The 27,567-nt window shown below is 42.9% G+C and overlaps 1 protein-coding gene across 3 annotated transcripts in view; it reads left to right on the forward strand.

The window, feature by feature from the left end:
- The first annotated feature begins 718 nt into the window (after window positions 1-718).
- Window positions 719-27,567, forward strand: part of APP (amyloid beta precursor protein) — a 210,389-nt gene continuing 183,540 nt past the window's right edge. For all 3 annotated transcript variants that reach the window (XM_034074572.1, XM_034074573.1, XM_034074574.1), the window contains exon 1: window positions 719-972. In XM_034074572.1, coding sequence (XP_033930463.1) covers window positions 916-972 — 57 coding nt within the window. In that variant the 5' untranslated portion in view covers window positions 719-915. The remainder of the gene's footprint in view (window positions 973-27,567) is intronic.

A 27,567-nucleotide genomic window follows, 5' to 3' on the forward strand; every position in this document is an offset into this window, starting at 1 on the left:
AGTAGCAGTGGGCAAAGGAATACCATGGGGACCACAGCTGCCTCCCTACACTGATGAACACGAGGCTAACACAGGCTTCCGGCACTTCGGGTACAGCCTGCCTGTACTTGCTCATCACCTCTTCCTGGACAGCAGCTGAAGATCCCAGGCTGGTGTGTGGCCTTGCCAGGAAAGGCAGAACTTGTTCAATAGCCTCTAAATCTTCTAGGTGTTTGGATTTGGTGTTTTTTTTTGTGGACACCCTGCAACCACAGCAGTTGCATTCCTGTAGACAACACTGCAGAGGGGTGATGGTGCACCGAAGCCATAGGACTCGTGCAGGGGCCCTCCTGCAGCACCAGCGGGCAGGGTTGTGTGGCAGCTTTAAAACAGTTATCGATGGTACCCAAACAGCCAAGGACAAGGATTCTGCAGTTACAAACTACCGCTACGAGGTCAACCCCTCCGATGCTTTAAGGCTAGCCTGGGAGATAGCCGCAGGTCACACTGAGCCGCCCGGGCCAGCCCTGAGGAGCCGCCTCGCTGCTCAGGCCTCACCCCACGGCAGCCAGGCACAGGGGCCGCTGTGCCGTGGGCCCGGGGAGCACAGGTGGGGCCGCGCCCGGCCAGCCGGCTCCGAGGACCGCCAGCCGGCTCTGAGGGCCTCCCGCCGGCGCTGCTCCTCCAGGGCGCCGCCGCTAGGGGTCTCCGCGGGGCGGGGAGAGCGGGGCCGGGCCGGGCCGGGCCGCACCGCCCGCTCGGGGGCGGTCCGGGCCATCAGCTGACCGGCCCCGCCGCGCCGCCCGGCTGGTGCCGCCGCAGCTCAGTCGCTCTCCCCGGCAGCGGCGCGGCCCCGCGGATTTACAGCCGGACCCTGCCGTCTCTCGCCGGCCGGCCTCCCTCTTTCCCTTCCTTCCCCCCCTCCCGGCCGCCGCGATGCTGCCCCACTTAGCCCTCCTGCTGCTGGCCTCCGGCGCCGCTCGGGCTCTCGAGGTAAGCGGGGCAGGGGGCGGACGGGCGGGGGCTTCCCCGCCGTCCTCCTCCGCTTCTCCGACGCTTTGTCTGCCCGCAGCCGCCTCTGCGCCGGGGGCTCGGCCGCCGCGGGGCGGAGCGGGCTATGTTCGCCGGCACCTTCAGGCAGCCGGGCTGCGGGGGGCTTCTTTTCTGGCTGCCGTCGCCCTCCTGCTACCGAACAATAGGGTTGCTCCCGCCGAGCGGGGCGGCGAGGAGGAAGTGGGCTGGGAGTGCCCGGGACTGGCACCAGCCGCCCCCACTACGCGTGTCCGCGGCGGGCTGCGAGCGGCCGGCTCCGTCTGTGCTGCCGGGGCCGGCTCCCTTCGTTGTCCGGCTGCCGGGCGCTTCCCCGTGGAGCCGCTGGGCGCGGGGGTTAGGGCGTCGGCGCCAGCCGACGGGCAGGGTGGGGGAAGGGGCGAGCTCCCCCCGCGGGGACACCGGCTCCGCCGAGAGGCTTCCTCCGCCGGGGGCTGGGAAGGGAAACTTTCCCTGCGTGTGGGAGCGCTGCGGGCGGGGCACATGGAGCATCCCCTTGCGGGGCAGGAGGCGGGGGACGCGGAGCCAGGATGTGGGGGTGCTGCCGGGGAGGGCAGGGCAGCACCTCCCCCATGGCGCACCCACAGGCAGGTGTGCGCGGCGGCAGCGGGGAGGTCCCCGGGGGCTGGCGCAGGGCCCTGCCGGTGCGGCCGCGGGGCTGCGTGGGAAGGGGGCGGCGGCCGGGGCCGTGTTCCTCTTCTTCCCCTCTGCTCCTCCTCCTCCCCCCGTGGGCCGGTACCGGGCGGCGCGGAGCCGCGAGAAGATGGCGCCTCTGCAGTGCAGCAGAGAGGCGCCGCCGTGCGCGCTGCGGCCGCCAGCAGCCCGCGCCCCTCCGCGGCCGCCCCTGCCCGCCCTGCGCTGCCTCTGCCCGCCGACCGGGGCCCCTCTGTGTGGGGCTGGCGGTGGGAGGGGCCTGCAGTACCGGCCGGGGGTGCCAGCGCATCGCGGTTCCTGCGGGGGAAAGGGGAGCCGGGAGCATCCTGGTGAGGTGCGCAAGTCGCGACCTCAGAACAGGAGTCGTTATGGGTGGTGTCGGTGCTCCCCCACACAGAAAGGTGTGGGAGAGGAGAGTTATTTTCTCGTCTCTCTTGGTCCCTGATTGTCAGCCTTAAGACCTCAGGTTTTGCCCTTTTCTAGTATTAATCCCTGCTTCTGCATCTAGGGGCTCAAGGGGATAGGGGAAGTGTGGTGAATGCCAACCCTGAGACAGGAAAAGAAGCCTGACGCTTATGCTGTCCCGTGGGGGGGAGATGCAGCCCTGCGGCTCAGGTGCCCTTCCCAGGAGGGACCCTGGTACCTGACACACAAGAGGACTCCATCCTGGCTCTCTATCCGCGGTGCCAAGGCTGCCAGCCACAGGCTCTCGCTTCAGTGAGTGTTCTTGCCAATGCTGAGCAGCGTTTATCAAGCTGAGCAGTTGTAAAGATGCTCAGAGGTTTAAAGCTGCCAGTTCCAAAACTCATTTGGGTTTTATCAGCTTGATGCAACCATTTGTTGTCTGAGTGCAACAGAATCAAATCTCTGCCTTGGGTGCACAGCTGAAGTAAAAAATGTGGGTTTACTGTTGAGACTGTGTGTCAGGATAGACCACGGAGGGATGGGTGTTTCTTTTGGGTCCCTGTCACCCTGGCCTTAGAGATAGATATATAGGCATTGTCACTGTAAAGGTGCTCACAGAAAGGGGGCTTGGATTTTGCACCAAAACCGTTCAAAGGAGAGTCTGTACTTGGAGACCTCCGCAATGGTGTCAGCCTCAGTGATAATCCAGAATATTCAGACATCTTTTGCATTGAAGTGCATTTGCTTCAGTGTGCACTGATGTTTTTGCAACAGCTTTCAGTCTGGTTTTGTCATTCCACATGAAACATCTGAAGCTTTGCATTTATCTTTGTTTGTTTGGGTTTTTTTTAATGTTTGATAGCTGGGTAGGTTTTAACATCTATTTATCTTGTGACCAGCATTTGTCAGTTTTCATACTCGGAGGTTGACGTCTTGAAAAGTGTTTTTGTAATAAAAAAGTATTTCATAATAGGAATTGTGTATGTACATTTACTGCACTGCAACTGTCTTCTTATACTAAAGTGTGAGACTGGTGTTTGAGTTAGATTCTCTTTAGATCTTCTGAAATGAAACATTTTTCCCCTGCCATTTTAACAAATGCTTTGCGGAAAGCAGGAAAGAACCTGCACTTTGCTTTTACAGTTATGTGGAATGGTATAAGGAGGAGGGAAAGCAGGAACAAAACAAATTCTTTCTATATTACACATGAAGAATTCCTTTCTAAAATTGCAGGTAGATTAGTATTTATGCAGCTTTAAATGAAATACTCCTTAGTGATGCTGTGGTGATGTCGTGATTGCTTAGCATGCTGCTTCTGCCACTCAGGTGAATCATACTTACTGGGGTTAGGAAATCCATTAGCCAAGAGCTCTCATAATTTTCAAAACTTGGATTTTTCAGTAGCTGGTTTTCCGTTTAGTATTTTTCCATTTATTGCCTGATTTCAGTAGATAAATTGACAGTAATTATCCATGTGAATTTACATGAATGATCCAGGTTCTTCTAATCAGCACACTGAGGTTATCAGGAGTTATGCCATGCCTGTTCTGCTCCCTGCTCTAGCTTCATGTTTGTGAGATTCTTCTACCAGCTGACTGAAATCAAGTTAACACATTGATATCATGCAGGCTGGCTCTCAGAAGGTTAGTTGACAAAAATTACATGGCCTGACAGTTTTTTTTTTTAATGGATAATGTGGTGCTTTATAGGTTCTATTTTTTTTCTTCAATTTTTTTCTTTAAGTGGAAGACCCCAAATACTTCTTTCTTCATTGTTTAGTTTTTAAGCAGACCTTCAGAAATTATTTTGTAACATGGGAAGGGGAATGAAGTCTTTCCTTGGCTTCTATCACAGTCTTTTGGTTTCTCTTCCCATTGGTTCTGTTCCCGAATTCCCCTGGCAAAGTCTTTGCCTTTGTTGGAAGGACCCTTTTTGCACTGCCTGTTTAAAATGCTGCTGTGCTGGGGTGCGTGGCTGCATGCATCAATGGGGCAGGGCAGGCGCTGTGGATTCTGATGCACCATCAGGACCCTCAGTGGTCAGGTAACTAAATGAGGTGAATGAAGAATGCAGCATCTCCTTTGCTCCCTCATTTGCCTTTTGTTTGATTAACAAGCAACAGATGATTTTGAGACTTGCTTTCTCTTCAAATGCGTTTTCGGGGTGGGTGATCAGCTGTTGTGCTGCTTCACAAAATGGGTATGAAAACATAAGGGAGCTGACAGATTCTTATTTCCATTTTTTCCCATGAGCCATTTATATGACAGATGCAAGCGATCTTTCTTAATCAGTTATAATTGATTGGAGTTGCATTGTGTGGCAAACCTACAAGAAGTATAGATCATCTTTGATGGCTTTTCATTACTTTTCTTTGCATATATTTAATAAACTGTAAAGGATAATAAACAGTTTGGTTTGTAAGTTGTATGAAGAAAAGGGATGACAATTTCTTTTAATTGGCAGTTCTTCAGCTGTTTTGCTAAGCTTTGTATTGGAAAAGAACATTGTAACTTCATGTAACTGCTTGGTGAATTGGCAGCTGTTTTTCTGAGCACAATAATTGCTTTTGTTTGTTTTGGGGGTTTTTTGTTGTTTTTTTTTTTTTTTTAGTTAGTAAAGTAATTAACACAAGATGTTGGGTGTGGAGACTTGATTAAGAAATTACTAGATAGGATCACAGGATCCTTCAGAAGGTCTCTGGTCTGAACCCCTGCCCAAAGCAGGACCAGCTCTGGAATCAGACCAGGCTGCTCAGGGCTTTCTGCAGTTGAGTCTTGAAAATGGACCTCCAAGAACAGTCTGTGCAAGCTTGCTGGGCACCCTGCCTCATCCGCATTTGATTTGGGTGGTTCACCTCTGCATTTAGACATGTCTCCAAGCTGTTACTTGTTTATTTTTAACGCAGTGTCTCTAGGCTTAATTTACATCCTTAATTCTTTGAGCAAGTGTTGTTTTGACATGTCGCATCTTCCAAAAAATGTATGTAATATCCAGGAGTCAAAAAAATTGTATTTGGGTTTAATAAACAAGTATTTGTATCTCTCAAATATCTGTGTATATGTATACCTATGTATGCATACACATACTGCATTAAAATCACGTCTATCTAGTGTATGAAAATGTAAATTGAAATCCCCGATATATTTGCACAATTAATGTATGACATTAAAATCACTGTATATGTACATTTGTGTATATACATTATATTAGTGTATAGGATGTATTCAACCAGTAGTTACTTACAGATCTCCTTATATCCAGATAATGCAGATATGAAGTTCTAGACTGCTGCTGATAAAAATATAATTGGATCTGTATACGGTAATAGGTTCCCTGAAGTTAGGTGAGCTATCTGGTGTGGTTTTAGCGCGTAAGTCTAGAGCTGTGTGTTATTGGATTTAAAGTCTGGGGATTTTGAGAAAAAAATCCTGTGGTGTAAGAAGATTAGAAGTAAAGCAAATTGAAAAAAATACTGAATGACTTCCTGTAAGCTTGGTTAACTGTTATACTCTTGCGATGAGAGTTCACAACAGTTGCTGCCAGGCTGAGGATTGCCAAGAGCAGTGTTGGTAACAAGCTTGAGCCTGGAATAATTTGGAGACAAGGGACTCCTCTTAATAGAAGTTAAACTTTCACCCTGACCTGCTTTTTGGTTTTGTTTATAACTGAATGAAGTCTTTTGATGAGGCCTTGTTCCCACAACTTGATCTAGAATCTGCCCTCTTTCCCTGATTGTCCTTTAGAAACACCTACAGTTAATGTTTGAAAACAAATTTTCCATCCCTTTTGGTGATACCAGGCCAGCTGAGAATATCAGCCAGTAATGGCTGGTATGTGGTTTTGAGTCTTCAGCTCTAAATAAGTCACGTTTCTGCTCTTAATTATAGTGTGACATTGGTTCTGAAACCTGAATATTTGTAATCTTTTTTCATTAAATTTCATTTAAAAATAACGTTTAGGGACCAACCTGATTATTAAATTTTGGTCTGCTCTGCTGTGGATTCCAGAAGCTCTGGAGATGCCTCCAGTATACGAAAAACAGCTTCCTTTCCTTGTGAGAATTTAGTCATATAACAAAAGAGAAATGAAATAAAGGGGGATAATAATCTCTTTTCAGGGGTATCGATTGTAAAGACAGTCAATTAGTATGTGTATATATATGAGTGTTTAGTAAAAAAATAATGCCATACCTCAAGCTCCTTGCTATGTGGAGGATATAGGCTTGTTTTGACACACTGCATGTTGTGAACACATGCCTGACAATGATTCAAATAAGTATAAATCCAAATTTCACTTGTGGGTAAGGGGCAATACATTCTGCATTTTAATGTAATTAGTTAAATGTAATTAATTAATGCAATTAATGCCATTATCTTGCAGTGGCTCAGAAAACATGCTTTCCAGATGATAAGCATGAATGCAAAGGTATTAGAATAAGTGATGCTTTTTAGAAAGGGGGAAAACCTTAAATCAGCTACTGATGATAAGGATACTGCTGTTCTACAGTTGTGTGTTTTAGGCTTTTCGCCCTGCTTTGATTAATAGAAACAGGAGAGCGATAGATACAGGTATTGCTTGTTTCTTTACTGTAGCTCCCAGTTGTATATATACAGCTTTATAAGTGCTTTGATTTCTTCTGAGAAGCAGGACTCTGGCTTTTGATTTCTTGATGGTCCTCCCACAATAAGTTCAGGAGAACTTGATCTTGAGGACTTAAAAGGTAGGTGTAGATTGCAATGATTTACAAGGCTGTCTAAAAGAAGCAAACGTTCTAGTAAACTACGGCATTCCATGGACTGTGGGACAGCTGAACTTTAAACATAGGAGGATATGAACCAGGATGGTTTTTTTATTACCTGGTCGCTCCTTTCAAGTGGTAGTTAAACACTTCTGTTCAGCTGCCAGCCTTCCTAGCTCTGGAGGTGGCTGCTGAAAGCTTCTCTTCCTGCTTTCACCAATGGCCACCACTGTGTAAGCTCAGCCTTTTCAGTGCTCTTTGACCCATCTCTAGGCTGGTTTTATTTTATGTCATGTTATGCCACATTGAAATAAATAAAAGCTGTACTTTCTTTGGTAGATGCCATCTTCTGACAAATACTTCAGAGACCCAAGCTGGAAAATGGGCACAAGCTGTAAGAGCAAGGAGCTGCTCTGGGGAAGAGTGTGAACCTCTAAAACCATGTTTGCTGAAGTCTGTGTAATAGCATTTAATTAAGGTGTTAGTCCACTAGCTTCCCTAATGTAACCTGCAGCAGGGTATGAGCTGCTAACCCATCTTTAGTGCCAGATTGCTGAAAGTTAGCATCAAGACACTGGAAAAGGTGGAAATCCCTAAGGGGATTCATTCAGGGATGGGTAACTATTCAGTTTCCACTGACCCATTTTCAGCTAATCCAGATAGGAATTCTCAAATTGTCCTTTTCTAGTCTGTCTTCCCCAGAGCAGAGCAGCTTATCTATTCAACCACAGTAGATAGCGTGACAGGAATGGGGCAAACCTGGTTGTACCTGTTAGTAAAGGCATTTAGAAATTGCTCCTTTTCAGAGCAGCTACCAGTGTGATCCAGTGTGACAGTTTGTGTGCTTTACGTAATTTCTGTTTGGAATTGCAATCAGTAGAACAAAGTGCATGTTTAATAGGAGTTCCAGATGGGTTCAGGGGGCAGAGTGAGAGCAAAACCCTGCGTTGTTTGGGAACAGTATTAATACTGGACTTCAAGATTTTTCAAGCTATGAAGGAGGAGTTTACAGATACACAGCTCCAATTTAGGTAATGCAGTTATTTGGTGCTAAGAGATTTGAAATACACAATTAATTTTTTTTTTTTTGATAGTGAAGGTGGAAGTTGTCTCCTCTTTTGTCTTCAGAATTTAGTAGTGGTATCCAGTGGACACACATAGAAAAACAAAACAAAAAAGTAGAGATGGGTCAGGATTTTGGAGTTATTCCCAGTCTCCTGGTTATGCTGTCACATTGTCTTTGTTCCTGCAGTAAACCTTCTACCTTATCAGCACATTTTTGAAGTAGAGATTGCTTATTCTGAGCTCTGGCCCTTACAACATTGTGGTGTTTTTTTTTTCTCTAAATTATGATTTCTGCAAAGGGCTGATATCCTCCCTCCCCCCCTTGCTTTGTCAGATAACATAATTCAGTTTTGAGACAAACGGCTAACTCGTTCTTCTTTCTATGCTTAGTTGAGTAAACTTATTTGTAGTTTTAGCTTTGGATCTCAAATAGAAATTACTGAGCTGATACAGTAGTTTTACAGCATTCTTTTTCATCATTTGAAAGGTAGCATGGATACAGGGACATTTGTTCCCTATGTCTTACCTGAAAACACAGAGGGAGGAATTTTTTGGATGTATAATTGTTAAAGGTTTGATTCTGTTGTAGTTAATTTTCAAAGGTCCTTGTAAACGAAGTCATGACTTCCCGTTTGTTTTTCCTTGGAAAAAAGACCCCCTCTTTTTAATATGCATCCCATAAAATTTGCCTGTAAATTTGTTCTCATAAACATTGAAAAATACAGCATTATCTAGGGGAAGATAATCTGGGGAAAAGAAGAAAACTGTTAATTCAGCTAAAAGGTAGTGGCTTTAAAATTGCATTTGTTAGTTTGGGTTTGTTTGTTAATAAATGTTGTCAACCTAAATGTACTAAATGTTGATTGGTGATAATTTAATTGTTGAGTACAGAAATAAGGGGTTTTGTCCATGCATAGCATTGGCAAGCATCTAGACATGTAGCATGTGTTATGCTGTTGGGTTGTTTCGAAGCTTTTTTGGTATTCTTCTGCAGCTCTGGAATTATAAAGCCTGAAAAGTCAAAGACCAAATAAGGGACCCAGAGTACATGGAGTGTTTGAGGGAGTTTTAAAGACTTCTGAAGGTCCCCAAGGGGACCTGGACAGTGGCAGTCTCGTGCGCTTTTATTTAGATTAGTTTCTACTTTGGCATTGTGTTCTTTTGTTTCTCATAGTGGTGATATAAGTTGTGGGGATCTTGTTTTCCTTTTCCTGCTAGTGTTAATGCCTGAAAAATCAGTTGTCATATGCAAAGTGTTCTTCATAGCTGTGACCACATCTCTGAGCTATTGAAGTGTTTCACCTACTGCTCTAGCTTGTCATGCCTGTATTTGAATCTAGGCTGAGGTGACATCTCTGATAAAAACTGTAACTTGCCTGGTTCAGTTGCAAGCTGTTTTATTTTGGTGAATAGCCAAGATGAGATGGGTCATCATGAGAAGGGTAGGTGCCCATTATGGGCAGTTCCTGCTGTGTGTTCAGGGAGCGAGGGTTATGGTACCCATGTGTGTGTTGGCCTCGTGATCAGCTCCTGGCTCCCCGTAGCTGACAGGCTTTGTTAAGTCCTTAACAAATTAAAGGGGAGCTTTCCTTTGGACAGAGGAGCTAATGCCTTTCTGAAGGTGTTTACAGGAAAATCCAATAAACAGCTGAGGTCAGAGAGAAAATGTAATCTCTGATGAACAGAAATCACAATTTAAACTATTTCTGAAAATGTATTTAAATGAGATTTGTCAAACAGCTTTAGATTAATATATAGTTACAATACAAATTCTAAATTATTAAGTTCCTATTTAAATTAACAGAACTTCTGTGGGTGATGGGCAGAAATACTGAAGGTCAAGACCCAGGCTTTGCAGACTGAAGCTTACATATGCTACTTGGCTCACTGGACCATCCTCTTCTGTTTGCGTGGGGCTGCACATGCTTGAATATAAATACACGCATGCATGTTTGTAATGTGTTTTAATGAAATTGTATCTCTTAACTGATAGGAGTAAGAAAGCTTTAATTAAATCTGTCATTTAAAAGAAAACTTCTGAGTAACGAAAGGCTGTTATGTACTCCTTTTAAAGTAGAAAGGCAAAATGTGACTTAAATGGAGCAGTTGACTTATGGGACTTGACAGTAGCTGGTAGGAGTCTTCTGTTCTTGTAAAACCAGTGTTTGACATCAAGGCTAGTAATTCAGCAGCAGTCTCATTTTAATGAGAAATGTTGAGGCCTGGAGCCTGTAAGAAAAATCGGCCATGGGAAGAATTAGTGTTGGGTGAAGCCGGCAGTGCTTCCTGCTGTTCCCCCTGCCTTGGGCTCCTCTGCCTGCATCTCCTGCCCCCTTGCCACCCTGCAACTGAGCAGCAGGCTTTCCTGTGGGCCAAGTTTAGATAAAATCAGTATAGATTTGATGTTACCCTGCTGTGTGCTAGATGTGGGTTTGGGGAGCAGAGCCCATCCTCTCTAAGAAGGGCTGAAGAAAGAAAAGGCTGGGACAGGAATTACTCTGTTGCTCTGATGACAGGTAAAGGTAATAACCAGGGGGAGGGAGGAGTTTTTAAATTTCATCTTTGGAGGTAAAACCAGATGAGAAAAAGGATCTGTAATTTGTCAGAAGGAAGACTGAACAGTGCTTTAGTTGCTTCCACAAAAAGGAGGTATCGGGCAAGGAAAGGCATGCCATGTACTGCTGTCTTGAAGACACTTAGATAGGAAACTGGGGACCTGTTTTTGACAGTCTGGGCTTGGGGCAAGCTGAGAAGGGAAACACATGTTTTTGGCTCCAGATGTGAATACTGTGCAACTAATTATTACCAAAGAAGTAAATACAAGATGTTGGGCTTAATCATGGTGAACACAAGAAATGTAATAGCTTGGGATGTGCAGGAGGTCAGATCAGATGTTCTCTGTTCCAATTATGGGATTTAAATTCCATACCTACGGGGAGCTTCCAGTAAGTACATGCTCCAAGGGGCATACAGCAGTGTCCAGTCTAACAAGATTTTGTAGACAGTAACACTGTTTGCAAATACAGCATAAGTTACTTGCTTGTTGATTTTATGATAAGAGTTTTGGTGTTATCAAAATCTAATTATAAGCATTAAACTTGATTTACTTATTTTATTTAAACCTGTTGTGAGCTGCTTAGTATGGTTTCTGTTTCACAGGTAAGTGCCTTACTGTTTGCAGAACTATTCAAAGAAACAATTGGAAAGTGTCTGTTCTTAGTGTTAAGTTGTGATAAAAGGTAAGTGATAAGCTTTCTGAGCCCTTTGAAAGCTATAGGGATTTTATCAGTCCTTCTGAAACAAAAGATATTGAAGCTGAACATCAGCAGGCTGGGCTGGTTGGGGCTATTTCTCATGCTGCTGGGTAGTGCCAAGCAAGTTTGTATTGTATCTGCTTACGTCTTTGCTTCGTGCATTAGCCTAGCTCTGTGGCTTTCCAAACCAAAAATTTTAAAAGAAACAATTTTTAAGGAGTTGGCTTGAGTTGTAAGTTACCTTAACAGACAAGGAAAACTTTAATGCATTTTCAAGCCTTCTCATTTTTTAAATGGCTGAGCCTGCAAAAGGCAAAAACCTTGGGAGGATGATCACTAAATAATGTATCTTAGGTGTGATAGCTCCCCAGTGTTTCTGTGACAGCTGAGGCTGATGTAAAATGCCATGTGAGCCCTTGGGAATGCTACATTTAAGCCAGAGTTCAGACTTTGATTTTGTCCATTACTTAGTGCTTTTTAGTTACAGAGAATAATTTGGGTAAGGAATTAAGCACATCAGAAATCTACAAGTTAATTTTCAGTATGACACCCCTGCCGAAAGTGCCAGCAGCTTTCCCTGGAGTTAGGCTTCTGGCAAGGTATGAGCTCGTCCAGGGAGATGAAGGAAATTGAAATGACTGTAGGTGTCTCTGCTTATCTCGCCACTGCGTCAGAGTACCGTTTGTTTTGTTCAGCCTGTGCTTGTCTGAAGTCTTAAGATTTGCTTTGAATTCTTGCCTTTACTTTGCCCATTCCAGAAGAGTATGTAGAGACGCCTCTTAGGTTCTCCCTCCCCTTGCCCAGCGCTGCAGTTCTGGGGCTGCTCCTCTGCAGTTCTGCCCATCTTGGCTGATGGATGGGTGTTGTCAGGAGTGTTCCCTCCAGGGCTTTTGGGTGTCTTCCACACACGTGAAAATTCCTGTTCTTATTTATTGTGCCATCAAGAAGTGCTTTTGTACTTCATGTTAAATATGTCGTTGGGTCAGTGTTGTGTTAGTCAGGTCTTTTTTGGTATGCAGCTGCTTTTGTCTTGCTCTAACAGTTTTAATTCTTGTTTCAGGAGAAACAGTGCAGTATAAGGTTTATCTAGGAAGAAAAAAAAAATCAACAAAACCCAGTAAAAAACACCCCAAAGAAACGCCACCCCCAGCTGTCACTCTGGCTGTCTTATTTCAAGAACCGTAATGGTGTCACTGGTTTCCTAATTCAAAGGCTGCTTTTAATTACGTCAGCAGCCAAATTGTTGGTCTGCCTGAAGGTGATCTGCAAAGGAGGAAAACTGGGAAGGCCTAGTATGCTGCCCTGTGGTTTGTGACTTAATAGTTTTCCTGAGTTAATGGGAAGAGGCAATAAACAACTTAAAGAGTGTTTTTTGAGAGCTAGTGAATCTCTTACAAGAATCAAGTGCAAGAGTAGGGAGAAAGCTTTACAATTACTAATAAATCTTCAGGTGGTTTAGCACTTAATTAAAATGCCTATAGATTTTGTTAATGTATAATGTGCACATTCAATCTTCTACTGCTTTGTTTGAATTAACAATGTATGTTGTAGGATACCAGGTTCCTTTGCTAAACCAAGTGGTACAAAAATCCAGAATGGATGGGGACTTTTTTTTTAATCAAAATGTTCAGAAAAGGAAGGGGCTGTTTTTTTCAGCCAGCCATTCCCATGGCTCCAATTACATGTTATGAAAAAGCACATAAAAATTCCTCTGGGAAGTGCCTCTGCGTTTTCAGCCCTATGTAGTTGAATCACTTATGGCATCTAAATTGGTACAGTGTTGAGAACATTGAAGGTTTTGAATTGTGTGTACTGCATCCCCTTTGTTCTGCTGTGCTTTGAAAGGAGAAAATGCATCTGAGGCAGGAAAGGTACACATGTTTTGGGTAGCCTGCCTACCTTGTTGGGATGTGGCTCTTCAGATCCATAAAAGATGCTTTGCTGTGTGCAATTTTTACGTTTCCTTTAGGACACTGGAGAGGACACAGCTTTCTGAAGAACTTCCTGTAAAATTATGGGTTTTGTTATTGGAAATGTTACTTTGGAAACTTTGTTTAAATTGGAGGTTGGGTAATGGGTGGGTTTCACTGATTGCAAGTCTGGTATTCTGGTTATACACTCATGTCTTTCAGAGAGGGTTTATCTCTACGGTAGAAATGTTGAGTATCAAGAGCAGAAGATGCAGAGAGTGTAGAAATGCAATAGGGATTGAACACATATAGAGTTAAACTGAGACTTTCTATGTCTTTTTAAACATATTTGTACAAATCTGTGCTACTGGTTTTAGTCTGCTTAGAAACTTACCCTCCCCTCTGTCTTTTCCTCTTGGACCTGAGATGATGCTTCAAAAATTTCTTAGTAAAAAAAAAAAAAAAAAACAACAAAAAACCAACCAAAGCAAATGATTTTGTTTTTTTTTGTTTGTTTGCTTTTTGGTGTTCTTTTAGAGTGCGTTTTTGGTGTGTGTTTTTTGCCAGAGGGGTAGCTCTCCCTCTGACACACTTTATTTTTGAAATTTCCCAGACTGATTCTGCCCAGAATAGTAAATACTGGTCTTTTCGGTTTTGGTCTTAAGCCAGGTTTATGTACAGTATGTGGTGTTAGTTATGTGCAATGCCTAGATTTGGTTTAAGTGTGCAAGCAAGCTGTATTCCCTTACAAGTAACAGTAATGGGCAGGTGGCTTGTAAACCAACACTTGACAAGTTAATTACATGAGTTTCAGTACACCTTAAAAAAAAGAACAATCCCCCCACCCCCAAAATGGTATAATGGCTTTGTTTTCAGAGGCAGCATACTGGTTATGAATTTATGCTTGCAGAATAAATAATGCAGCTCTACAGCTTGCATTGTTTTGATTAGGTGTTCAGAAATGCTTATCATAATTGCTGGATTGTTGGCACTTGCAACAGGCAGCAGGGAATTTTTGAGAAATTGCTCACTTGTGGAAAAATGAAGTTTTATTTAAACATAGCTAAAAATGCAGTATTGATGAAGGAGAGGTTCTTATGTGGAATGAAAATGCCTCATCTCAGCAAGCCTGTACTGTCCCCTCAATAATCAGTAAAGTTTTAATTTTGTAGTTGGTTTCCATGCTAATGCAAGCGATATTATGACTTGTATAAAGAAATATGCTGGTTTAATTTTGTAGACATGGGTTGGTTGCCTGAAACTGTAATATATAGCCCAGTTGTACTTGAAGGTACACACAGAGCAAATACTGTGTTAATGCTGGTTTAGTGGACACACCTGTATCTCAGGGTGGATTTCTCTCTCTCTTCCTGGTTCTTAATGATGGGAGGAGATGGGAAAGATGCATGGATTATTACAAGCAAAGCTTGTGATTTTATCACCAGGAAAGGTAATGCTCAGTGCATGCCTCTGTTGGCTTTGGTGCTGGAAAGTTTTACTAACTTGTGTTTTTGTCTGCTTGGCATGACCGTGCTGTCTCTGCTGTGCTTTCCACCTCTGCTCCATGGTCTCTGCCTCCCTTCTTCAGTCCTCATCCTCAGAGCCATGGTGTGAGCCACAGGCTTAGCTTTATGCTATGACAGAAGCACCTCTATTGAGTCCTGTGCAGGGATGGAGTTTCTGCCTTCTGCTGCAGATTTTGGTTTACGGTAGCGAGTGGGTGTGCTTGTCTCGGATTGTTGTTTTCCCTTCTCTGTGTGCGAGCACATACAGTTCCCACACAGATAATTTTTCTGAGGTGTCAGAAGGAAACAATTTTCTCTCAATGAAAATTAGCTCTTAAAATGATGTTCTTTAGAAGTGGGGGTGGGTGAGTATCTACTGATTCCCTTCTCCTGGGGAATTGATGCAGGACCAAACTGTAGGCTTTAGCAGGGTACTACAGCTCCCCTACTGGCTGCATCTTTTTGTCAGCTTTGCCCATACCTTTAGGAGCTGAGGCACTCCTGATAGTTGACAGCTGTTACAGCTTTGAGGAGACTGCCTCCCTGCCCCTACCAGTTCTGAATGAGTTTATACGACATGGCACTGGTTGTCAGTTTGCCAGCAGGTCTGATTGGTGTCTCAGCTATTTCTAATAACTTTGTCAAAGTAAGTGAAGAAAAAAGACCAGCATCCAGAAGCCTAGCTATTTCGGACTAGGATGTGCATTTTGTGCCCCTGTGTTAGAGCCTCTTGGGGGGTGGAAGCAATCATGGTGAGCCTTGTTTGGCTATTTAACATGTGCTGCTATCAGTTGAGAAACTCCATTGAAAAGGCATGGTAAGCCTTGAAGGAGAAGGTACCACAGCAAGCATAGAGAATGGAATAGGTTTGTGTTAAGATATAGGGTGAGTCGGTGCAGCACTTTGGCTTCAAGAAATTTGGTGAGTCTGATTTTGGTGTTCCCTTTTGATTAAAGTTGGTGGCTTTATTCTGTGCCTATATTAGCATTTATGTTCAAATCACAACCATGAGAAAGATGGGGCTGATGGGTTGCCTTGCTGGGCTTGGTGCTGTGCTGCAGCGTGACCTTGGAGCATGCTGGCTTCTTCATGGTGGAACCCAACCAGAAGATATTCTCCAGGAACAGGCCTGAAATGTGGTGGCCCCTCATGGGTGCCTGTGCCACATGGCTGGACTGGGTGTGATTAGAAGGGAAATGCACTGAGGACTGGTAGAAGCACAGCTGTTTTGCTTTGCAGGTACTTTCTGTGTCTAATGTAGTCTCAGCTGCAGCAGTGGTGAGAGGGACAATGTCTTCTAGCCATGGCAGCTTGTAGGGACGCTTAGTTTGTCTTAGGGTAGTGTAGTCACTGAACCATAGTCAAATGCAACAGCACATGGTAAAAAGTGTCAAACTTCTTTGGAAATTTCCTTGTGACTGGTGATTGTAATGCAAGGAATTGATGACTCTTGTGTCACTCATCTAATATAAAGGCAGTGGGGTCGCCATGTCTGTTGGCCAGAAGTTGTGAGTACACATCACTGTCCACATCACTGTCCTTCTGCTAAGGCTCCTAATGAAGGGGATGAAGGGGTCTTAAATAGTGTTTGTAAACAAAAGTTCAGCTTGCAGATGATGATTTTTTTTTCCATCTCTCCCCTTTTTATAAGGGGGAAAAAATGTGCCCATTTGGGAAAGACCGGTTAAAACAATCCGTATCTCTTCCAAAGCACTTCAGTGACTCCTTCGTGTAATCTACAAGCACATTCCTGTGAGGGCAGCAAGGGCGCTGTCACATCCGCTGTTGCAAATGCATTGGCACTGAGGAAATGTGCTGAGCCGGCATGTGGCTGGGACCCAGGCTCCTCAGGCATCCCTTCCTAGCCTCAAGGGGTTTGTTGTGTTCATCATTTAAAGGAGCAGTGCAAGAGCAAGAAACAGTTTCCTGCCTCCTTTGCAGTAGCTGAATGCTTTCTTTCTGGCTGTGAAGTGGATGTTTTAAGAATGTTTTGATGTGGTTTGTATGTTATGTTTGTATCTAGGCTAAAGCTGGCAGAGCTGGATGCCCAACCTGTAGGGGGGTGTGTGGTTTTGGTTGGCTTTTTTTCTAAGTACTGACTATCTGGAATCTCTAATAAAATTAAAAGAAATTATTGCTCACTTAAAATGCAAAGGCTAGCTTAGGTTTTCTTGTTTTTTTTGTCCCATGGCAAGTTGTCTCCTGTGTTGTTACCTATTTGGTGTAAAGATGTTAACAGCTTCAGAGATGTGAAAATAAGACGACCCTTGCTAAATGGGGTGATGACCATGGGGTGGAAATAAAAAGCCTATGGTAGGTGACATTGAAACAGTCTGAGGTGGCACTGCAGGCTGTTGGGGTTGCGAACAGTGTTTGTGCTTGTGTGTTGATGTGTATGCATACAAAAGATAACTAATGCTAATTATGGCCAGCTGTAGAGCACCTATCTGAGGAGAGGGTCAGATGCACAGGGCTCATTGGTATCTCTGAATTTGTATCCGCTCACTTGAGCGGAAAATGTATGCTTGAGGTTGTCTAACACACCTCCCCTTAATAAAAAGTACATTAGGTTCAGCCTGCTAATAGTATCCTAAAGTTGACCTTTGCAGTAATAAAGTCAAAGGTGAAGTGTAGCAGCTCAGATAATACTGGGATGTACTTGCAGCAACTGAATGTGTATGGCATGTAAGCATCTCTAGGCTGATTTGCACTGATTTGCAGTGTCTTCCGCCATCATTGTTATTGCTGGAAGAGATGTTCTGTCTTACCTATAATTGTAAATGAATTGGGCTGACATAGATGCTGCAAGGCTGGGCTCTGCTGTGTGTCAGGGCTTTAGAAAGGAGATAAGATTGGAGCTGTAAGAATATGAAGATGAACAGCTGCATATGGCAGCTTGCATCTGAGTGTTAGGCTTTTCTTTTGCAGAAAGAAAGCAGTATTTTTCAGAAGTCTAATAAGCCTTAAGGGATGCAGTAATGTTCTCACCTAAGCGTTACTTTTACTTGTGGTTTTCAGATGTTTGCTGAAGTTGCTGTTGCAGTGTGTTAACTTGGCAGCAGAGGGGAAATGCATGGAGGTGGCTGACAAAAGCAAATGTCAAGTTACCATTCTTGAATGAGGATGAGACAAAAAGTCAAATGTTCTGCCTGTCTTAGAGGGAGATGTCTTAACTCTTTAATGCTGAAAGCAGCCAAGCCCCTGGCTGGATCCCTGAGGGGTCAGGCAGGGTGGTATCATGTTGTAAAGGGACACAGAGGTTAGCTTGCTTTGTTGCCTTGGCTTTTGCCTCAGTTTTCAGATTCTGAACTATTTCAGGGTTGTGTTTTCAGTGTGTGAAGCATACTTGTTTGTTCTTGTAAGTGTTGTCCTCACTGCAAGTTGGTGTTAATTAGGACACTGCTATATGTAGTTTTTGCTGACAGATGGGCTTTGCACAGACTTGTGCAGTGTGTTGGTCTGCTGTGGCTGCTCAGTCTCATGTACTGCCAGCTTGGGCGCTTGCAGATGCCTCTTAATCGATTTGGTCTTGGTGCGACCAGATCCAATGGTGCTCTGCGTGATCTTGTTACATTCGCATCCTGTGGCTTGCACTGAGTGTTTTGATGCCTGCCTGACCGCAGACAAGTTTATTTTCTGCCTTTTGTAATTTGTTTTTGATAAATTGAATGGAGAATTAGAAAGTGGGATAACGTTTCTGTAATAAAAAGATCCAGGTGATCCATGCATACAGCCTTGCTGTGGTAGCTCAGAAAGGGTTGACTCAGCCCTTCATGTGCTGGTAGCAGAAGAAGAAGCTCCCTGACTGGGTTTGTGGTCCAGTTCATCACCATCCTGACTTAAGAAGCTAATGTTCCCTGGGATTGTCTAACAGGTAACATTGTTCTTCAAAACAAGACGTCAACAGGAAATCTGATTGGAATTGGTCTGTCTTAAGACGAGTGTTTTGGTTTATAGGTGGTTTCTGTAGCTTCAGTGGCAGCTAGTTTTGCTAGTAAGCATTGTTCTGCTCCAGGGAAGTGAGGGATACTCCACACCAGTGTGTTGATCTGGTTGGGCAAGGAGTATTTTGCACTTTGCCTGTGGGTTTGTTTGGGACACTGTCCTGAGGTTACTGTTTGTTTTGTTTGTGAGAAAATAATTCCACCTTTTTAACTTGTGTCCTTGGCAAACTGGCTAGAGGTCTGTATTGTCCAGTGGATTTAGCTAGTGTATGAGGTGGGGTTGGTGTTGCTGTGCTGTTGTGTATATTCCAGTAGTCTTGGTTGTGAAGAAAAATAAAAGCCTGTCTATTTTAATTTTCCTTTTTGTCTGCCTGGTTTCCTTCCCTCATTTCCTTCCCTCATTTCCTTCCCTCAAAGGTCAGAGATGGGTATTCTAGGCAGCATGTGTACCAGTTTTTCTAAGGAGTAATATTGCCTTTAATTCTTCAGGGTTGTTATTATTTAATAATAATGAAATAACAGGTTGTTTAATAATAACAAGGGTTTTATTATTTGTTTGGAGTACTGTGTTCAGCTCTGGAGCCCTCAACATAAGAAGGACAGGTATTTGCTGAAGCAAGTCCAGAGGAGGGCTACAAAGATGCTCAGAGGGCTGAAACACCTGTCCTGTGAAGACCAAATGAGAGAGTTGGGCTTGTTCAGCCTGGAGAAGACTCCACAAAGACTTTCTAGCAGTTTTCCAGTACCTAAAGGGAGGCCTACAAAAAAGGTGGAGACTCTTACAAGGGCCTGTAGTGACAGAACAAGGGAAATGGCTTTAAACTGATGGAGGAGAGATTTAGGTCACATATTAAGAAGAAATTGTTCCTTGTGAGAGTGGTGAGACACTGGCAGAGGTTGCCCAGAGAAGCTGTGGCTGCCCCATCCCTGGCAGTGTTCAAGGCCAGGTTGGATGGGGCTTTGAGCAACCTGGTCTAGTGGAAGGTGTCCCTACCTGTGTTGTTGGGGGTGGAACCAGGTGATTTTTAATGTCCCTTCCAACCCAAACCATTCTGTGATTCTATTGTTGTTAAAGTAACTAACTTTCTTTTATCAGGTAAGGGTGATGTGGAAGGAGACTGCAGATCCAAGAAATAAATTAATATTTTAAATAATTTTTTTATGGATGTTTTGGGTGAGATATGCCTTTTCTTTAAAGCTTAAAGCAAGGATTTAATTGCTGGCAATTTCAAACTGGGTTTAGTTTCATGGCCTCAATGAATTTGTGAAAACACGATGATATGTTTAGGAAGGAAATTATTTTGGTTAATTGTATTAAGGTCAGCTTTGATAGTTGAATTAATACAGAAGTATGTCTGTATTGATGAAAATGTGATATTTCTCTCTGATCTCTTGATTGTGAAGGTTGTTGTGGAAAAAAGAAAATTGAATAGAATGTAAATGAGTTATTTTTGTCATGGAGTCCAATTACAGTTCCTGAAACTGGGTCTTGACAGCCAACTTCATTCCAGGTTCTGCACTTATTTTGGTATTCCTTGAAGCTTGGTGGACATTTAAATTGATACCATCATTGTGTTTGCTCTGCCTCAGTCTGTTTGTCCATAACAGATGTTTTCCAAAGCTGAATGGAGTATTGCAGACTGACTAGTAGTAAATACTTTCTGTGATGCTGTAATCTTACATTTCCACTGTTAAAGATTCAACAGAACTGCCTGGGAAAGCCTTGAAAGTAGAGTGGACTAAAAGGAGAAAATAAGTGGGCATCTTTTCTCTTCCTCTCCTCTGACATCCCCTCAGTCATATCCCCCTTCTCCTTATTGCATTTCCTCTCCAAGGAAAGCCTGTAGTGGTTTCTTCTGAGGGGAACTGTAGGGAGTATTTTTATTACAGCTGATCCCATTTTACTAATGGCAAGAGAAGACAAATCTTGTGGTAGCAGACTCTACTTTCTGTCCCTTGTAAACTGTGCTGTGCAAAGAGAGAGGAAGAACTTACGTTTGCTTTGCACATGGGCTTTTGTATTATATGATGAAGTAGTAAAGAAATTACATGTGCAGGTTCAGAATGAAAACATCAGCCATGTAACACTGATCCATTCCAAAAATGAATGCTTGTGTTGATTTGTGTTGCGCTGGAGACCTGGGATTTGTGAAAGTCTGAATGGCAGCTGGAACAATGCAGGTTTTGTAGCCATGTGCTGTTTTCAGCAGAATAAATAATGAGGGAAAGAGTACTTGAATGGTGGTCTGGAGAAGCTATTTGGTAAATAAAATTGATTTGGGTTGTTTGCTTTTATAGTAGTTTGCTGTTAACTCTCCGGTCTGCATCACATAAAATTTTTGTAATAGTAATTTGCATCTTTGTCTTTCTGAAAAGACTTTGCAAACAGTTTGATATACAGATAGTTCAGTAGAAGTAGTTCCATATTCCCAAATGTAGATTTACAGAAACAAGTTTTTAGGATTTTTCAACCCATCCGGATAAAGTTTTGTGCTGTGTTTGAGTCAATCAGTGCCACCTTTGGGCAAGTCACAGTGGGGCGAGGGCACTGGTAATTTTTAACAAGCTTGCCACCTTAATGGAGAAAGCAGAGTAATGTGCTTACTGTACTGTGAAATACCATCTGAGAGTTAATGCATTCTGCTGGTGTAGCTGCATCCCCGAGGGATGTTCCTCCTTGGAGGGTAGGGTGAGCCCTGCATGGCTGTGTGCCTTGCAGGCACTATGTACTGTCTGCTGCTGCGCTGTCTTCTCCAGTGATCCTGACACTTGGTGTTATCTGGACTTCTAAAAATGGGTACTAATTTACCAATGTATTTAATAAAATACAGTGTTGTTTTGGGGGAGTGGGAAAGACATCCTTTGAGGGGATCTTACTGTAGGAATGTTTCTAAGGTATGTCCACCTTGCAGCTCTGACCCAGATTTTCAGCATAGTTGGGGTGGTACAACACAACCACAAAAAGTGTGGTCTAAACCCTTGTAGATCTTTAATTCAGTCTCCTCTTCAATGGCAGTGGTGGCTTTTCAATGGTTCAGATGGTTGTTTGAATATCTCTTACTAAAGCATCTTCCATTTACCTTGATGCAAAAGTACTTTGCTGGTGATCTGAACGGTCCTGAATGTAGAAGAGAAACTCAGTGGTGGTTTTCTTCCTCCTTTACAGCTGCCTCTGAAAACATCTTCATATTGCTGTTTCTGTACCTTGTTTTTACATGCAAGCCCTGGTGTAGGTGATCAGTCAGCTTTTTCATGCTTCAGATGCTGCTGTATGTGTAATCATATGCATCTGTTGTGTGGTTGTTGAAATGGATTTATAGTGTCTGCTTTTTCAGGCTAGTCGCTTTTGACAGATTTTAGTGAAAAGTTGCCGATCAAGAGTGGGTAGATGCATGTTTGGACAGCTTGTGTCTAAGAAGTGAGAAGGTTGCCTGAGCTAGACATAGAACATAGTATTTGTATGAAGAAGAGAGCTTTCCAAGTCCTGTAAAAACAGGCCAAAAAGGCCTGATGACACGACCGCCCTGAAACCTTGCAAACATCAGAAAAAAATGGTATAAAATCCCTACTTGTTTGGAAGCGTTTAGGAACCGATGGCATGACATTTGAAACAAACCTTCATTTAATTTATTCTGCTATACAGTGTGGGAAGAAGTGTGTGTTGTAGACTCTGAACTTAACAGGCAAACAATTTGAAGATTTGCTGAGATGTTGAAAAGTATGGGTATGGAATTCAGCTCACTACAAATATGTAAGGACACACCTGGTGAAAACAATAACTCTTCCTGTTGAAAGCTGAGAAATTGTTGTAGAAGAACTAAAATTTTCACAGTAGGTTGCATTTGGAACTTGATAAAGTGAACGGGTGTTTGCCAAGTTCAGGAAATGGCGAGGGAAGGAAAAATCCCTGTGTGATAATTTACCGATACCTAGTGATCTTTGGAGCCAGGGATGAGTTCATTGATGTAATTTATTTCTGAAATGTAGCAAACGTTATTTTTATTGTGATTTGACACAACTGAGTTCACTTTTCAAAGCATTTGTGTTATATTGGTTTGAATTAAAACACTGGAGTTATGTCTATATCATGTGATGAATTACTTTGCATGCTTTTCATGTTTGAAAATAATGGGATGCTTTATATAAAAATAAGTGCATTTTTAAAAGGGAAATAAGCTTTACAGGTGCCCTCAGTAGGCACTGAGCCTGCCCTCAGAAATCTGATCTGTTCAGAGATCAGTGCATGAGACCGAGAGACTGCTTGAGGTCTGTGCTGAAGATCTGCAGTGAGTGCACCTAAAGGAAGTACAGACTGGTTATTCTTATGGCTTGTCTGAAACACTAGTACTCTTTGAGTATTACTGTACTGCCTCTTAACCTCATTTTGTTAGTTTGGATTTGATGCTTATTTTCTGCCTTTATGTAACAAAATATAAGTAAGTATATCTAAAAATAAACTTCTGATGATATTATTGGTTACCTTGAAACAACTTCAGCTTTCCTCGTGTTTATAACAATACAAGTAAAAAACCAATGCTAGTGTTAATGGATGATAGTCTCTGTTACATTAGCAGAGGGAAGAACCATGTAATGTACATTGGCTGACCCCAGAAAGCAAGGGTGAAAGACATTGGTGACCATGTCAGCAAAAGGGAAAACTATGCTTTTGGTTGGAATGACTTGAGGGGCTCTTAAAAATTACTCAGTTTCCAAAGTAATGTGGTTGTTGCTGATTTTGCCAATACAGAGCTATACCATGAATGCCTGTTGGTATTGGTATGCATGTATGTCCTGGGAACGTAATACTTGGAATCGCTGTTATTTTCAGTAAATCTTCTGTTTCAGGTCATGCATTGTGTGGGGTACCTAATCATTGTGGACTGAAGGTGATGATGAATGCTTGGCTAAGCCTGGGCTGGGCACAAGTAGGAGGGCCACTGTATCCTCTCCTGAGTGTTGCCAGGATTTCTGTGTCTGAACACTATGCTGCTGTGCTGTGTTAAGCTGAACTCTCCTGACATCTCAGCAAACACTGGGAAGTCATGCCTGTCTTCCTGAGCTCATGGGTGGGAAGGGGAGAGGTGTGGGAAGGCTGCTTGCCTGTAGCTCACTGTTGAGCTTCTCTTGCTGGAAAAGGTGGTGGTTACTGCTGAGAAGGAGAAGGATCCTAAGCTCCAGTGCAAGTCTGACCTTTTCAGCTAGTTTGAATTGCAAGCACTGAGCAATTCTTGGTGGCCTACTGTATGAAGGTAGTGCTTGAGATAGTGTCAAGCCTAACATGAAGCTGGAAAACTACCTACTTGGACATTTCAGCTCTGTGATGCACTCCCTGCCCATGACAGTGCAGCTGGAACTAGATGATCTTTAAAATTCCGTCCAACCCAAACCATTCTTTGGTCGTTTTACTCTTTTCTTACTTTCTGATTGGTGTTTTCAAGCAATTCTACCAGCAGCTCGTATTCTGAGCTGCTGCTTGTTTCAGCAGCTGAATGGGGCTGGAGGTGGGAAGGAGATCGTGAAGGGAGTCTTCTGAAGATGGGAAATAGGAAGGCAGCTGTTGGCTGCTCTAGAGTATCTTAACCTTTACATGGAATGAGAACAGAGTTTTGAGATGATACCTGATGTCAGCTGTATTTTGTGCTGTATTGTTAGTGGTACAGTTTCTTTCAACCTCTCAGCATGACAAGCGAAACCCAGCTGTAAAAGACATACCAGATTTAAAGGTTTCTTGCTCTGAGATTGTTTTCACACACTCAAGTGTGTGCAGCTTTCAGAGCGCATATTGTTCAGAAGAGGAAAAAACATCTAGACTGTGTTGCAGCTTGGGGCAACTGTTTTGTCAGTGTAGGTCATAAAGAATTTTTAATATCTGCAAATAAATCTGTGGGGAGGACTGGGGAGGAAATAATCTGTTATGTGTTGCCACACTGCAGATCATGGATAGCTTGTGTGGATCTAGTGCTCTGGTCAAATTCCTGATGAGGCATCAGCATCCCTACTTAAGAGTCCGTAAGCATTGCAGCAAATGAAGTAAAATAAACACTATTTCTGCTTTCACTGCACATTGTGACCTAGCTAGACTTAAATAAAAGTTGACAGCCACCTTGCTTGTTTCTCTGTTAGTGAGTAGAAATAAGGTTGCCTATACTTCCCTTACAAGGCATCATAAGTGTTCAGGAGGACTTCTATTTGGTTACAGAGCCTGGAGCTCTACTGCAGAAAAATTTTTCTTCCCCTCTTCAATGGAGAGTGTGTGACATCTTTCCCACACTCTATTGTATCTCAATAAAAACTTGGTATATCTCAGTAAAACAGTGGGAGTTGGGAAAATGTATCATCCTGATAATAATCGTCACAAAGAAACAATGCTACATCTGATGAGTTTTACGAAGCAAGATGCTGTATTAATCTTCCAGATTATTTGTTTAAAAGACTGACAAAAAATCCAGACTCTTCGAAGGATTTGTGTTCAAAATAGCAGGAATATAATGGCAGTATTGAAAAATGAGCATTTTTGTCTTGAAGTATGTGGTTTCAACATGGTTAAAGAAACTGGAGATTATTTTTTTTATTCCCTTAGGAAAGGGCTAATGCTTTGGGGGTTTTATACTTAATGATATATAGTAATTTTAGTCAGCTTATTTGTGAGGAAACAGCACTTCATCTTTACGTTTTCTTTGGATCAGTTCTCTCATCTGATAACAATAATTAACAATGAATAATCTCATTTGCATTATTTGATGATCTGAAAGGGCCTCAGAGTTGATCTTGACCTCTTCTATACAACTGCTTAAATTCAGTTACTATGAACATCTTTAAGGATGTTCATAAGCCTTCAAATCAAATGGCTGTGAGAATCTCTCTCCTGTTCTCACTGTTGTCAAGATTGAGAGCAGTTGCTATGAGTGAGCAGACCTAGCAGCAGACTCTTGGAGTCTTTAGTATAGTTAAAAACCCCCAGAAACTCCCATTTTTGAATTTTGGCATCTAGTTCACCTCTTCCATCAGTTACTTTCTCTGTCCTTGCCTGCATGTGAAATATTTGTGTGAGCTTCTGTTAAGCATAACAGCGTGTCCTCTCATGTAAGAGTGAGAGCTGTCTGGCACAATTTTTCTCATGTTTCAAAGTTTTGCATAGCTAAGCTTGTATGAGAATACCTACTGTTGCATTATCAGAAAGTTGTTATAATAACTGGAAGAAAGTCCTTGAATTTAGAGGATCTAGTCCTTTCCCCAAAACCTAAGCAGCAGTCTGGGTACTGCCATGTGGTCATGGCACTGTAGTGCTCAGTAAGATCAGAGATCTGGAGCCCATGATGGTGATACATATTGTGAATAGGAAAGAGAGAGAACATCAGAATGCTTTCTTTTCTGTGAAATCAGAAAGGTTTTTTGTAAAGACCATCCACGGAAGAATTCAGATGAAGGCTGTGTCTTTAAATGTACATTTTTTTAGGCCCAAAGAACAGGTGCTCTGAAGATACCCCACAAGTAGGGTTTGAAAATTTAAATGCATGAATCGGAAAAACTCACGTGCTTCTGGAGGCATTTGCCTTCATGTGTGGGGCAGTTGGTTCCTGTTGTGTAGTGCTTCCTGCAGGTTAGTGTATTGAGGGCTGTTTTGATTTTTATTTTTTTGTCAACTTGAGTTGCATAATGGATTTTAGAAAGTTGTAGACTTACCAGAATTATCTGGTTCTCTTTCCAGTTCTCGTGTCATTGGAAAGTGATTTAAGTCTGACTGAATTCCCGTAAGTCTGATTTTGGGTTGTTTCACTTAGTTCTTCAAGCTGAGGAGTTGTGTTTTATAGAACAACTGGCTTGCATGATCAAGCCAATAACTCCTTTGGCTTATCATTTCCAATAAGATTAAGACTCCTGGCTCATGGGTGCTGGTGTTTGTTTAATTCTTTTATTTTTTATTTAGTAATGGGTGACTCAGGTACCCTGAAAACAGATCCAGGGCAGGATTTGTTTCAGCATAGCATGTCTAGTAATGCTGTATTCATTACCTTATCACTATTGCAGTTGTGAGGAGGTAGAATTTCATACATTTTTGTGGAGGAAGGGTTGAAGGACTCACCTTCAATTCAGAATGAATCAAAATCTGTCAACCGTCTGTTTGACTCTGCCATGTAGCAAATACAGGCTTCTGTACGTGTTTGGAAAGTAATCCAGGTAATTCACTATGTTGTTTAATCCTAGTGTTGACGTATTAGTTCCTTTTGGCTTGCTCACACTGGTATTTTTGTGAGCTAAAAAAGGTTTGTCTAATTAGAGATGTGCTGGCCTCTTGGGCAGGGTAAATAATACCTTAGGAAGGTTCTTATGGACGTGCTCTTCCTTGTAGCAGAGAGTCCTCAGCTTGCTAAACACTAGTGGTTAAAGTCAGCAAATGCCAGAAATACCTTGTTAATTCATCTCCACATTGCTTGTGGAATGAAATTGGTAATAGTAATAGTAGTAAGCCATCCAGTGGGACAACTTTCAGAGAAGACTGTGACTCACAGGCTTGATGCCTGGGCAAAGAATAGCTCTGCATCAGATGAAGATGAGAGGGACCTTTGGTATATGTATGGAGTGCTGTTAACAGTGCAAAATAACTGAAACGCTTCATGTTAAAACCAGTGACTTGCATCAGACTTCTCACATGGGTCCGTTCAGATGTTTGCAGTTCAGCCAAATGGCAGCAGAGGAGGATGCCATTCTGCATAGTTCGAAGAATAATATAAGCAATGTGGCCTGCTAAACTAAGCAGTTAATTTAGCAACGTAGGTTGTGCCTCTGTGCTGAGGGCAGATAATGATCTGTATGGAAAATAAATAATGACAGTGGAGTGTCAACCTCAGAGCTTCCTTTGAAATTCAGTTGATGAAGGGTGGAGGTCCTATTTCACAAACAAAACGTCAGCTCTGCTGGTCGCGGTGGATTTCTGCTCGGGTAGATAAGGGTTTGTTCAGTCAGTCTGTAACACCAGAAAAATCTGCTGAGCAGATGGGTTTCAGCTTCTGTTCCTTGGAGGAGCTTACAAAGTGCGCTGTATATTTCCTCCACTGCAGTAAT

The sequence above is a fragment of the Melopsittacus undulatus genome, chromosome 2, assembly GCF_012275295.1.
Source record: "Melopsittacus undulatus isolate bMelUnd1 chromosome 2, bMelUnd1.mat.Z, whole genome shotgun sequence".
NCBI classification, from domain to species: Eukaryota; Metazoa; Chordata; class Aves; order Psittaciformes; family Psittaculidae; genus Melopsittacus; species Melopsittacus undulatus.